Genomic DNA, 12,887 nt, shown 5'->3' with positions numbered 1-12,887 from the left:
AATAGCTATGGACAATCATTTCCGTGCCAATGGTGAAGCATACGAGATGCCCAGATAATAGGGGAAGCAAGTAAAGTGATTGATATCAACAGATAACCGCTAAGAGCTAAATTGAAAGCAAAGAAAACCCATAACACCAGGGAGTATCAAAGACAAACGCCATAACTCTTCTCAAAACACCTGGACGGTGGGCCCAAAAGAGCTGGAAAACAGACGCTATTGAGAACAAGGGGTAAGACATCAATGGAGAACATAACCAAGGCGATGTGTATCAGCTGCTCATTCCCAGTCTTCGTCGCTGTCGTCGTCTTTGGCCGCAGTCGTTGGGCTCTTCTCCTTCGGGCTGCCAGGCGCACGACTGGTGGTGCCACTGACGAGATCATAGCTGGATTCACTGTCCGGTTGAGACTGTTGGTCGTTTGAGCGCCGGGGCTCGTCAGGTTTGAGCAGCTTACTCTTGTCAACAGTGGGAATCTGGGTTGTATTATTTGTCTTGACCTGAGGAGTAGAGGGAGAGTCGGTGTCATCCTCGGAGTCGTCGTCCCAAGCAACCTCCTCCTCCTCATCCACATTGGCGCCTGCAATGATTTCTTGTCAGGAATTTCGGTAAAAAAGCAAGGTGGGATGACCAACGACAAACCTTTAAGAAGTTCCTTGCGCTTCTGCTCTTCGGTCTCGATCACGAGGCGGAGGAAATAGTACCGAGACCAGAAGGTTGCATAGTCGACCTGCTCAGGAACAAGCTTTTCCATGGCTGATCGCAGCTCGGGGTACTTCTCCAAATCTGCGGCGATCGCCTCGGTCTTGTTGTCTACGTTGAACTCCTCCTTGAACGAGGCCCACTTGTCACTGACAGGGTCCTTGGTGAAGCTCTCTATGTTGGAATGGATAACATGCAGCTGCGCCTCAAATCGGGTCGCATGAATAACTCTTTTCCCCTCGGCATCTTTACTCTCGAAAAGGATTTTGTTTGACGACTCCGCGTCGGGCGGCAAAATGCTGACCGCATCCCGCAGCTTTTGACCAATAGTCATACCAAAGCGCAGGATCGCTTCATCCGCAGCTTCCTCAGCCTTCTCGATCTCCTTCAGTCGTCTTGCAGCCTCTGCTTTGAATCGGGAGAGGAAACCTTCGCTTTCGCCCGCGTCGCTGGGCCCCTGTTCCTGACTTTCTCCCTCTCGGGAAGCAGTTGGCGTCGGTGTCTCATCCTTACTTCTCTCCGACGACCCAGAAGCAAAAGCTGTACTTAGCGACAGACCTCGCGTGCGTCCAACGATAGTCTCTTTCAAGTCCGATAGGCCCTTGGCGGCCTCCTCGCTGGCCGCGGCGTACTCTTGCCTGGCTCCTTCGTAGTAACTCTCGCCTTGTTTGCGGACATTATCCCACAGCCCACCAATCTTTAATCCCCAGGGGCTCGCGGAAAAGGCGCGGAATGTCTCTTGCAGTTCGGTGTTGAGGTCGACGTTGGTTTTGGAGTCGTCTTGTGAGCCTTCTTTCTTCGATGACTCATTGGTGGAGAAGATCTCCTCTTGAATATGATCGTATGCGATATCCATGGCTTTCTTGGCGAGTCAATATCGCAATAAAAGAGGCGATCAGTTCTGCTGAAATGATTTGAAAGAGACCGTCCTCGATGACGGTTGCGGAGGAGTTGCGGTAGCTGCTTGTTGCTGGTGGATCTGCATAGCGCTTCCGTCCGGGCCTTCGGGGCGTACGACGGACCGAACAATCATGAGATGCCCCACTGAGGGTTCCACCTTGAAACACTTGAGGATATTTACTACTACGAAGAGAATCAAGAACAAGTTATAGATACCAGACTGATCATGAATGTATGTGTGCATTTCGTAATTCGTCACATTAAGCAATGTACTATGTATCTGTCAAGCTGTAGGGTTCTCCAACACTGTCCTGACTGCCCATCCAGAAACCAGGCACAGGAACACTCTCCATGACGCTGGAGGTGAGAAGTTGGCTGCGGGACAGCATACCCCTAGGACGAGAATCTTCATCTGGATCAGCCTGCCTTTTGAGGCGATCCACTATTTGTGAAGATTCGACCTGTACCACGCTCTGAGCCCGCTTTTGAGGGAGTATAGCATCACCCGTACTCGTGCAGTCTCCGTGCCGTGTGACAGGCGAGGATTCCGGGATCATCTCCGTCGAATATTTGTCCAGGTCTTGAGTCTGGCTCTGCGTCTGCGTCTGCAAGGAGGGATCAGATAATGCCTGAACCTTGTGAGCGGACGACTTAGTGCACGATGTCTCAGTCATGGTTCGCTGAATGCTGGATTCCTGTGGGAAAAGCTCCGCCAACTTCTGGGTACTCAGCGTAGGTATGGGTTCTAGTGGGAATTGAGTGGCAGGCTGTCGTCTTTGATATAAGATTGATGCCTCGGATGACAGATTGGTTTCAGAATGTAAAGGCCCAGGCTCAACTTCCAAGCCAGGATGTGATATAGGTGGAGGGAGGTCTTGGGAGTCACTGAATGGTGATCTGTCTTCACCCTCGTCGTCTTCATCCTCAAATGGTATCGCATTCGGCTCGTCATTCGGCCCAGCCACTATCGGCTCATCATCACTGTAGTCCGTTTCGGCGTCCGTTTCATATACCACTGTTCTCTCCGTACTCGGTGGAGGTTTGTCAGGTTCCGGTTTCTTCTCCAACTCGGACCCTGAAGCAGACGGTCCTTTTGCTGAATCCGATTGTGTCTCTTCAACATCAAAATTCGTTTCGTTATCAACAGCCAGCTCGGACGGAGATTCAAAATCGGGTATCATGGTAGGCGGCAATTGACATTCAGGCATTGACACATGCATGGCGCTTATATTTGTCTGGTTCAAACTAGGCGATTCTTCTTTGATGGTAGAAGTGGGCTTGGTCGATAAATCAAGGTTGGGAGGTGATCGAGTAGCGTTTCGAAACTGTGACGATGAAATAATCGCAACCCCAGGACTTTCGGGTGACTGAGAGGAAGGTATTTCAGATTTCCATGGTTTCCGCGGCGTCTTCGGGCTTCCTTTCAAGACTTTCTTTTCCGGTGTCGACGTACCGGACAAGACTCCTTTCATATCGTCCTCAGCCTCCAGTTTCCTCTTCTTGCTCGAGCTTAAGGATTCTTGGGCTGCGGCATCCTCAGTGGGCGCAGACTCAAGCCCACGAGTGAGTTTTCCTTCGACTCTCTGGCTATCATTCTTCTTCGGAGTGATATAGGTATACTCCAGCTTCACTTCATCATCGGGCTCGATCTTCAGGTAACGCCGCACGTAATCCATCTGAGTGAGTGTCTTGTCCTTTTGCTGCTTCTCCGTCTTCTTCTTGCTGCTCTTGACGCTTTCGATACTCTTTCTTCCGAACCGCTTTTCGGCTGAACCAGCTTGACCTGTACTCCTTCTCAGACCCGATGCATTGGGCGCAGCATTTGATCTTCTTTCGGTGTCCCCGGTACGCCGTGCCCGTATATATGACGTTGGTTGATAACTAGCATCATCATCGGAATTGTCATCTAACTCGATCACCTGGCGACTATTCGGGTTAATATCTGGAGCGGCATTATTGATGTAATCGAGATTGTCATCATCATCGGATTCGGCGTTCTGTATCCTCGGTGTCACAAAATCAATCTGTGTAAGAGTTGGTTGATCGCTGGAGAGCAAGCTTCCTTTCCAAGGCTTAGACGCTGAGGCTGAGGATATTGGAGTGTCACTGTGCTTTTTTGATGTTGTCGTTCCTTTTCGCGTACTAGAGGTGGTGGAAGAACTTGATATAGGAGGCTTGTTCGGCGTTCGAAATTGTTCCTGGGCAGATTTTGCGTTTGTACTTGGCCTGTCACCTTGTCTCATCGCAGATCGAAGAAGCTATATCAGTATTTGAGGAACTAAAAACGAAATAAGACCATAAGTCCAGAGTAGAGTTGCGGCTGCGGATGGGTCACAATGCATGAAGCTTTCTTATCGGCGGTTCGCGTCGTTGACGCGTCTGATCCCATATGACACCGATAGTGGTCTGTGCACTCATATATCCAGTTCTAGGCAACACTCGTCTAGGTAATTATAGTAATAATTCAGACTATCTGTCAGCTCTACAGTAATAGGGTATCTATTGACAAACTGCCTGTACATGGAGGTACACATAATCATGAACTAAAGATCCAAAATCAGACGAGCTCATACTAGCCACTCTGGAATCGCATCCTCATCTTCAGGATCATGAGACAACAATGACCCATTGTCATCAACTCCAGATGTCTCGTCTATTTCCTCTGGCGTGGGAGTTCGCGACTGGATTTGCGATGCTGCCCGCGACAGTATCTCAACACTAGCTGATTTGGAGCCGCCTGTTGTTGAAGAGTCGACCATGATGGGAGCTTCCGATGAGCCTGCAGGGCCAGTCTCCCCAGAGCTCTTAACACTCTCAGCTTCTGCCGCTGGGTCAAGCTCCACAATCTCAGGAGAATTTTGTTGCTGCTGTTGGGGTTGCCGTTGGGATGTGCCGTTCTCATTGCTGTCTGCATTCTTATTAGAAACGACGATAAGGCTATAACGAGGACGTCTTGATGGCTTGGGAATGTCCTTTGCGGAAGGATTCACAGAGATTGCTTCTATGTGGCTGGCACTCTCGTCAGATTTGAGTCCACCACGGTGGGGTTCATCTCCGAGGACTCCATTATTTGTCGATGCTTCATTGTATGTATGTCCTCGAGGCTCTTGTTCGGTTGATCGTTGATAAGTCGAAAACTGTCCTGTGTCGGCCATTTCCTGCTCTGGTTCGGGAATAAATCCGCCACCGGCTTCCTCTGGATCCTCGTAGTTTTCAGAGATTTCACCAGCGCTCTCTTCTCCTTCAATGGCATAGCTTCTGACCCTTTCTGCAATTCGCAGTTTTAGAAGAAAATGCTTCCACAACCGTAACATCTCTCTTGATTTTTCCTCGGACTCAGCTTGTCTTCTCTCGTCTTCGAGGTAATCCAAAACCTCTTCAAGCGCCTCCTGACACTCGCTGGCAACAATAACCCCTTGAAAAATAGCAGTTCCATGTCGGCCTTTGAAATCAAAGCCTGTAACTGCATCTGCATAATCAATACCAAGGACCCTGGCTGCATGGGCAGCTTGAGGATGCTTTATGTGAACGCCCCCAGGAGGAACCATACTTGGCACATAGACATCCAGGTTCCCGTAAGAGTTTTTAGGTACCTTCCCCTGCACAACAGGCGGCGGCGTGTAGACCTCCGTTTGAAAATATGCATACAGAGGAATCTCCATGCCGCTTTCATCGTCGTGCTCATCTTCGCTGAAACCAACATCCTTGTTTCTGTTGACGCGAATACGTTTCAAAGGTTGTTCGCCGATTTTGATGTCTCGTCCCAAGCGATACCATTTGTCCGCACTGCGGACAACATGAACATCGCTACGGCGGTACACCGGCACCAACACCTGATCTTTCGACCCCGACTTCCCAAGACTGACTTGACCAATGACGCGTTTGGGAAAAACGACTTCATTCCGCCGAAGCTGCCGCTCAATCGCGTATATTGGGTGGTCCTTAAAGTCTTGCACATTTCGCGGCATAGGCTCGGCAGCAGTTTTCGCTGTCAACTCGCTAATTTCCACCTCGTCTCTGTCCTCAAAAAATGGCTTTTCATAAAAGCGCATCGTCCTTGCCCACCATATCTCTCCATCTTTGGTAGATTCAACACGGAGTTTGCGTGTTTTCGCATTAAATGCTTTTGCATAGCGCCTGGTAACGTCTCTTGCGGACGCATCCTCTTCAAAGCTGACTACATAACTCATGCAGTTTGATGAGTCACTGAAGGGCGGTTCAAACTTAGATGGTTTTGCAATCGTTTTGGTAACCAGTGGGTCGACGGGGACCCATTTTTGGACAGCTTCGTTGAATGCTTCCACCCAAAATACCGGGTAAGGCGAGGCTCGAGCGGTAAATACTGGACCTTTGAGAAGTCAGTAATTAGACAAGCCAGATATTCGTAGATACGTTACCTGGAATAGAGGTCTTTTGTGAACGTGCTGGGGTGAATTGTGGTCGTCCAAGTCTTCGAGATCTCGACGCCGGTGTCGGTGAAAAGCCAGACGTCTGTTGATCATCTGCTGACGTGTCATGGTCATCGGACGATAATACAATATACTGTGAATCTGATTTGTTCGGCGTCATGTTCTTCGTTGTCCCAGAAAAGGGCAAAGGCTGGAGTGAGCAGACCAGCCTCGCTTCAACAGCTGCGGAGCGTAGAAGAGCACAGAACAACTGAGCACCAAAGTCACGAGAGCCCTGCATCGTCCTAGCCTGCTTGCAAAAGTCTTCTTTTGACAAAAAGACTTCTGCGTCGGGCATAATAGACTCCTACAGTGATGTGAGGAGCGGTGGCTACTGCGTGGAGCTTTGAACACATACCACTTTTTGCTTCAACTTTTCAGGATCATCCACCCAATGAGCTCGCTTCAAGCCCGGTCTATTCACTCTGAACCTCCTGCTAAATGCCTCACTGGCTTGATTCAGCCCATCAACAAAGGTCGTAGACCGGCTGTACTGTGGTTTGTCCTCTGCTGGATTTAACATGGCTATCACTTGCTTGGGTAACATCCTCTTGAGAAAACTCTAAATTGCATGTTAAAATCGAGCGGACCAAGGAGAGGGTACCATTCATGCTAGGCGTTTGGTTGCGTACCTGTAGTTCATCGTCATTACACCATAGATTCCGTATTTGCACATGGCGCAGGAGACAGAGTACATGAACTTTGTGTATATCTAATCGGAGCTTTTTCTCGGCAGCGGTGAGTGGCTTTTGCCTTGAGACTACTTTCCGTCTCTTTCCTTCATGATTGTCGAGAGTAATCTGGAGAGGTTCATTATCACCCCTTGTTACTGGAGCTATCTGAATCGACTGGGCTGGAGCTTGTTGAAGGTCAACTTCTTCCCATTCCATATCGGATTCCTCTGACGTGGGCTCGTCATAGACCGTCTGTACCTGCCGGCTGGCTTGGCCTTGATCTTCCATTGGCAGTGGTACTTGGGGTACAGAAGCAACATCAGAAGTGGTAGCTCTCTGAGTTCCAACCTTTCGTTTCTTGATAGGACGGTCCGCTTCCGAGACATCTGGACTCCGCAGTTCTGCTTCAGCGAGCATTTCCCGGTAGACTTCGGGTATTTCATCTTCTTCCTCGCCCCCATTGGCTTGACCGCGAGAGATTCGGCCCCTCGCCGAGCGGCCAGGAGGTGCACGGCGCATGATGCCGGAAATTTTTGAGCAGCAGCATGAAGCAATATCTATATCTGGCCTCGCAGATCTATAAGCGCTGCCAGAGTCACATATATCGTGTTACTGCGCTTCTTGGGCGACGAAGGTTGTTCGACCCATTACCTAGCATCACCTCTCCGTGACTGAAATTGAAAGCATCTATAGGCTTGATATTGCTAGAGCGAGTTCCATGGGCAGAGTCAGACGCGGAATCCCAGAATGGCAATATGCGTCATATCGGAAGATTGTTGATCCATACCGAATCGTTGGATGTCCAAATTAGGCAATATTTAGCTCGCTATCTCCAACTATGCATCTTGAGGTTTGCAATCACAGGTTCTTAATAGAGTGTCGGAGGTGTGATTTCTTTGATAATCCAGAAAGGCTTTCCCGCTTGCGAAACTTCAATGCGATTATGTAACTGCTACATAGTGAAAAGCAACAAAAAGACGTATGGAATTTGCGGAAAAAACCGTCCGCGATGGGTATTCAGGTACCTGTTGATCATGAATGATCTCGACACCATGGGTCCCAGCCGAAGGGCAACCGTACAGAGTTATATCGGCATGTAGGCTTTCCCAGAGCTTACTACCTCTATGTAGCTGCTGTCGGAGGAAAGCGAGCTCTGAGTTCAGGATTGCGTCACTGAAGCTGTCGTGCCACATCATTTGTCGAGAAATCCAACCTTTCGCTATTTTATGTTGCTATGAGATCTTCCATTCCGAGCTCATGGCAATAAGGTGTCTACTCTGCACTTGTCGTGTCCGCTTAGATACCACTAAGCAACTCACTTTCTCTAGACTGAAGCATTAATTAGCCGCCATGCTTTCAAGAAGCTCGAGACTCAAGGAGTCATTACCTTGGGTTAGCTCGAAGCTATTCTGCGCAAAACGTCGCTTCCTGGCACAAGCTGTCAATGTGCGAAACGTACCTACTGTAAGCGGCGCCTTGTGCTGAAGTCCAATCGAATCGTTTGAATGAGGCGAGCGCTAAAGCTCATGAAAGGAAGATGACAAGCCCTTTGATGTCCCTATACCGGAAGACAGCTTCGAGACGTATCATTTTGACCATCCGCCATACACAGTAGGAACCACAAAAGGGCAGCTCAAGAACATGTACCAAGACATGCTTACGATAAGGTGAAACATGCCTTTAGGACTATTGATGCTCTATAGCTGACCAATTCACAGACGAATGGAACTAGCTGCTGACAATCTTTACAAGCAAAAGAAGATTCGAGGATTTTGTCATTTGTCAACTGGCCAAGAGGCAGTCGCTGTTGGCATTGAATATGGCATCAGCAAAGAGGATAAATTAATCACTGCATACCGCTCTCATGGATTCACATTTATGCGAGGGGGGAGTATCAAGTCGATTATTGGCGAACTACTTGGACGGCAAGATGGCATATCCCACGGCAAAGGAGGCTCTATGCACATGTTCTGTGAGGGCTTCTTTGGGGGTAATGGCATCGTGGGAGCTCATGTACCAGTCGGCGCTGGAATAGCCTTTGCTCAGCAGTACAATGACAGGGATAATGTCACAATTGATGTGTACGGTGACGGAGCAGCAAACCAAGGTCAAGTCCATGAGGCTTTCAACATGGCGAAATTGTGGAACCTGCCTGTTTTGTTCGGGTGCGAGAGTCAGTTCTTCTAGACACCTGGTGCCTAAGTCACCGTGCTCGGCCCGTCTTCTGCTAACAGGTATCTAGATAACAAGTACGGCATGGGAACCTCTGCTGAAAGAGCGTCTGCAATGACTGATTTTTATAAACGTGGTTTATACATACCTGGGTTAAGAGTGAACGGTATGGACGTCCTCGCAGTAATGGCAGCAGTAAAACACGGCAGAGAGTTCATTAGAGCTGGAAATGGGCCCTTGGTCTATGAGTATGTGACATATCGGTACGCCGGGCACTCAATGAGTGATCCAGGAGTCGCATACCGGACTCGCGAAGAGTTAAAGGCGGAGCGTGCGAGTGACCCAGTTTCGAACTTTCGGGGGAAGCTGATAGAGTGGGGCGTCATCACGGAGGACGAAGCAAAAACAATCGATAAGAATGTGAAACAAAAGGTAAATCAAGAGGTGGCAGAAGCTGAGAAGATGCCGGAACCTGAGCCGAGACTGGATGTTTTGTTTCAAGATGTTTACGTCCGTGGGAGTGAGCCTGATCAGTACCGAGGACGTACGGTGGACGAGACGCACTATTAGGTTAGATGTATGCGAATCAGAAGTTGTCACTCACCTTGGAAAGCGAGCGACCCAAGGGTGCTGTTGCTGCGAAATCACCGCGTAAAGTCAAATCTGCTCTCGAGACGTAATGGATGCTTCTTGTTCAGACGTCACCATGATCTGTGTAGCGGTCTATTCTGACCTTATAAACTGCGGTCCAAATTCATAACTACCTCAAAAAAAACTTCACCCTCTTTCAGGAGAATCACAGTCCAAATAGCCATTTCTCAGAGTCATGTCGTTCAACTACCCAGCTCTCGCGACTCCGGCACGGTGCACTGCCGACTTCTCTCTGATTCCAGTCTGTGTAGTCTAGGCCACATACTCGTCCAGCTCCTCAGCTGATCCTCCCCTATAGATTGGAACTCAGAACGCTTCTTTCTCTCAGCAGATCGCGGATATCCAGCGGTTGTTGACGGAGGCCAGTCAGCAGACAGGTCTCAAGTACCAAATGAATCCCACAGGAACAACAATTGGTAGGTATCAATTTTATTTCAGCTTGTGAACTCGCAGCTAAAAACCTAATACACAGAGGGGTCGTGGGATCAAGTCGTTCAGGTGATTGGTTTCGCCCACACCTTGATTCATCAGGAAGGCGTCCCCAGGATTCAGACGGATATTCGTATCTCGACCAGGTACGTTTATTCGAATTTCGTGTCGAATACACGGACTATAAAGGCTCATTGTTTTGTAGGACGGACAAGGTTCAGCCGATGGAAGGTAATCTTGTATCTGTGCAGAGAATCCTGTCAGCTTGATTCATAGAAACGCGTTGGAGGGTGGATGGATAGTCGACAAGCCTTGGTAGCGTACCACAGTACTGAACCTGGGAATCTACCTTTGATAGTAGGCATCTTAGCTTTGGCGAAGTGAGTTAAATGGCAGTTGATGAACGCGTTTTATCCATCAGAGAATATGACCTTAGTTGCAGGTACTCGTCAGGTGTTGATTGTAGATCTGGTGCCTAGGAGGTAATGAGCTGAAGCTGAGACCGATGGCACTTTGCCATTTGGAGCCATCCAACGTCTAGAGAGCAGGTTAAGGTAATAGGAAACATGTCGGAGGTTTGTTGAGGACATAAAACCAAGGATCCTCGGGCACTGGTTTAGTACTAAATAGGGTCAGATAGTCTMTCACAGTCAATTAATGATGAGAATGCTGAACAATGGGGCCGATTCGTTAGTCTTGCACTTCTTTCAGGAAGTGAATACCTAAGGTAGGGTACTGTTCGCAGCAAACTCCAAGCGTCGAGGTAGCAGATGGAATCATGAATGGTCTACTTGCGGAAAATCAACAAAAGCGCCTTGACGCTACGACTACCTTGAGTGTTTGTGAACATCCCTTGTCTTGTGGCCTACAGGGTCTTGCAAGCTCAATCACTTCTATCTGTCTATCACTGGCAGCTGTCTGAGTACCTGCAATGACCTGAGCTGGCTCCTTTCCTTCGCAAATATCGCTTTTATAGCCATCATATCTAATACTGTCGACAGATAGAACCCAGCGAGTGTCCCTAACAACTCTCTCTGAGTTCCCATACGACGTCCACCTAGTGAAAGCATGTCGGACCTCTAGATTTGTCTCGATTACCGCGTTTTTTCAGTCACAACAATGCTCTTCMTTCATTGGAGACATTTGGTATCCCGACTTGTTTGGCAAGTGTTACGAATCGGGTCCACGGTGGGACTCGGCTTTCCCTGTTTTGGACTTCGAAGTTTTGCTCCAATACTCCATCGTCCATGGAGGACCAAGCGAGAGGGTTGAATACTGCTTTTGAGTGTCTCTATGTGCCTGGCATGGTTTCCTTCTAAAAGTGGTATAAGCCAAGGCTGTGGTATGAAATAGCAGTTGCATAACTTGCATTCAAACCGAGAAGATGCTTGATGACTCAACTTCACCTGGGATTCATCGTCTAAAGAAGAATGGATGGAAGTTGTTAATAGTCAGATAATCACTCGGAAACTCAGAACAGTTTACATGAAACGGTTTGTTCTATCCTACTTCTACACAAATCTGGACACATGGCAGTGTGCTCTGACCGACACTGTAAAAGCCACCACTTTGCGCCACTGGAGGTTTCTACGTAATTGTGGGAATACCAAAAATGAACACTTTGTATCAGTGAATACCATGATGTGCAAGATGATTTTCTAGCTTTTGTCGCAGGGGATTATTGGGGACCCTTTCTTTTTTTCAGCAGTGGTGCTTGCTCTATGTAGAGGGTAAATGTCCTGCATGCGATCAGACTAGCGAACTCGAGAGACATACCACTTTCACTCGTAGAATTGTTCTTCGCATGTATCTGGGACGCCAGAAGAATTGAGTGATTGATTACGGGCCGATGTAAAGTGAAAAGACAGCTGAGGTGACCTGACTTGGGCCGATCGAAGGATGTTAAGGCAGCAAGATCTTGAGCATGTCAACTTTAGCCATCAAGGATCAGAAAAGAGCGAGATTGATGAATGCACTGATGCCTAGGTAAAGTTCAGCGGAGGCAGAGGCTAGACGGGGGCCTCCTGGGAAATCTCAAACCCGAACCGTGTGTAAGTAGCTGGTGCTAGCCATCTACGTACTTGGGACTAGTCCGATTTCTCAAAAGTAGTCATCCTACCTCCACAGTAATTCAAGTACTGCCAGCTGAGTGGGCAGCGAGGCGTCTCGTCCTGGCCTCCATCACAGGCGAGATCCATTCTCGTTCAGTTCCCACTTCGTTTTTCCCAGCCACCGTCCTTATCCCAGTATGATAGCCTTGCAATTTGCAGTGGTCTCCCCGTGTAACCTGTCAGTCGTCCGACTACCTAGGCTACGATTATAGTATGACCACCTGGCCAGTGGCCAGTGGCTGGTGGATTACATCAATAAACCAGTCTTCTGATCAACGGACAGGGGGTACCGTTTCAGCGCGACGGCAACGAGAATACCAGTAGCAACCGAAGAGGACAAAAATACGTGATATCATTCCTTGCTATCAAGAAACACCATTGGGCTGACTCATTTTCAGTGGTACATCCTTCGAAGTTTGAAGGCCATCACTATCTGAATCTGGTTATGCCTCCTAATAATGCTTGAGTCCCGTCATATAAAACTGTCTGCGTACTTTCCTTGTCGACCATAGTAAGGTAGACAGTACAGTCCATACACAAGTTTGCTTGAACTCTGTGGGTCTGACAAAGGAGCCACTGAGCCAGGCAGCCTGATTGATACAAGCCAATGAAAGGAAACTAAGATGCATCTGCCTGTTTTCGCTGTCTTCTGAAGAAACAAACGAGGTAGATACTTCCTACTACTGCAAGACTGGCAGCATATACCATGATAACAACCTGATCCTTCAAAATCAGGCCAACGATAAGAATACGGTTAGATCCACTGTCTCGCCCTCTCAAGGCCCAGTCCCAGTACTATCGG

At 48.5% G+C, this 12,887-nt stretch overlaps 5 protein-coding genes across 5 annotated transcripts; 2 read left to right on the top strand and 3 right to left on the bottom strand.

The window, feature by feature from the left end:
- Positions 1 to 279: 279 nt before the first annotated feature.
- On the bottom strand, positions 280 to 1,556 carry Asppvi_001167 (BSD domain-containing protein; the record flags this gene model as incomplete). Its single annotated transcript, XM_043297470.1, has 2 exons — positions 280 to 578; positions 641 to 1,556. 2 exons carry the CDS (start codon positions 1,554 to 1,556, stop codon positions 280 to 282), a joined length of 1,215 nt encoding a protein of 404 aa, XP_043153405.1.
- A 316-nt stretch (positions 1,557 to 1,872) lies between these two features.
- On the bottom strand, positions 1,873 to 3,843 carry Asppvi_001166 (uncharacterized protein; the record flags this gene model as incomplete). Its single annotated transcript, XM_043297469.1, has 1 exon — positions 1,873 to 3,843. One exon carries the CDS (start codon positions 3,841 to 3,843, stop codon positions 1,873 to 1,875), a length of 1,971 nt encoding a protein of 656 aa, XP_043153404.1.
- A 324-nt stretch (positions 3,844 to 4,167) lies between these two features.
- Asppvi_001165 (putative DNA repair protein Rad4) lies at positions 4,168 to 7,241 on the bottom strand (the record flags this gene model as incomplete). The annotated part of the gene is made up of 4 exons (XM_043297468.1): positions 4,168 to 5,948; positions 5,998 to 6,355; positions 6,407 to 6,610; positions 6,681 to 7,241. The coding sequence occupies 4 exons, from the start codon at positions 7,239 to 7,241 to the stop codon at positions 4,168 to 4,170; spliced, it is 2,904 nt and encodes a 967-aa protein (XP_043153403.1).
- An 831-nt stretch (positions 7,242 to 8,072) lies between these two features.
- Asppvi_001164 (putative pyruvate dehydrogenase E1 component alpha subunit) lies at positions 8,073 to 9,464 on the top strand (the record flags this gene model as incomplete). The annotated part of the gene is made up of 4 exons (XM_043297467.1): positions 8,073 to 8,186; positions 8,256 to 8,389; positions 8,441 to 8,895; positions 8,965 to 9,464. The coding sequence occupies 4 exons, from the start codon at positions 8,073 to 8,075 to the stop codon at positions 9,462 to 9,464; spliced, it is 1,203 nt and encodes a 400-aa protein (XP_043153402.1).
- Positions 9,465 to 9,720: 256 nt separating this feature from the next.
- Asppvi_001163 (thiamine-binding protein) lies at positions 9,721 to 10,243 on the top strand (the record flags this gene model as incomplete). Its single annotated transcript, XM_043297466.1, has 4 exons — positions 9,721 to 9,786; positions 9,844 to 9,961; positions 10,018 to 10,120; positions 10,180 to 10,243. The coding sequence occupies 4 exons, from the start codon at positions 9,721 to 9,723 to the stop codon at positions 10,241 to 10,243; spliced, it is 351 nt and encodes a 116-aa protein (XP_043153401.1).
- Positions 10,244 to 12,887: the final 2,644 nt, after the last annotated feature.

The sequence above is a fragment of the Aspergillus pseudoviridinutans genome, assembly GCF_018340605.1.
Source record: "Aspergillus pseudoviridinutans IFM 55266 DNA, scaffold_1, whole genome shotgun sequence".
NCBI lineage: Eukaryota > Fungi > Ascomycota > Eurotiomycetes > Eurotiales > Aspergillaceae > Aspergillus > Aspergillus pseudoviridinutans.
Note: the sequence above shows the minus strand (reverse complement) of the source record. Positions and strands in the feature narration are given on the sequence as shown.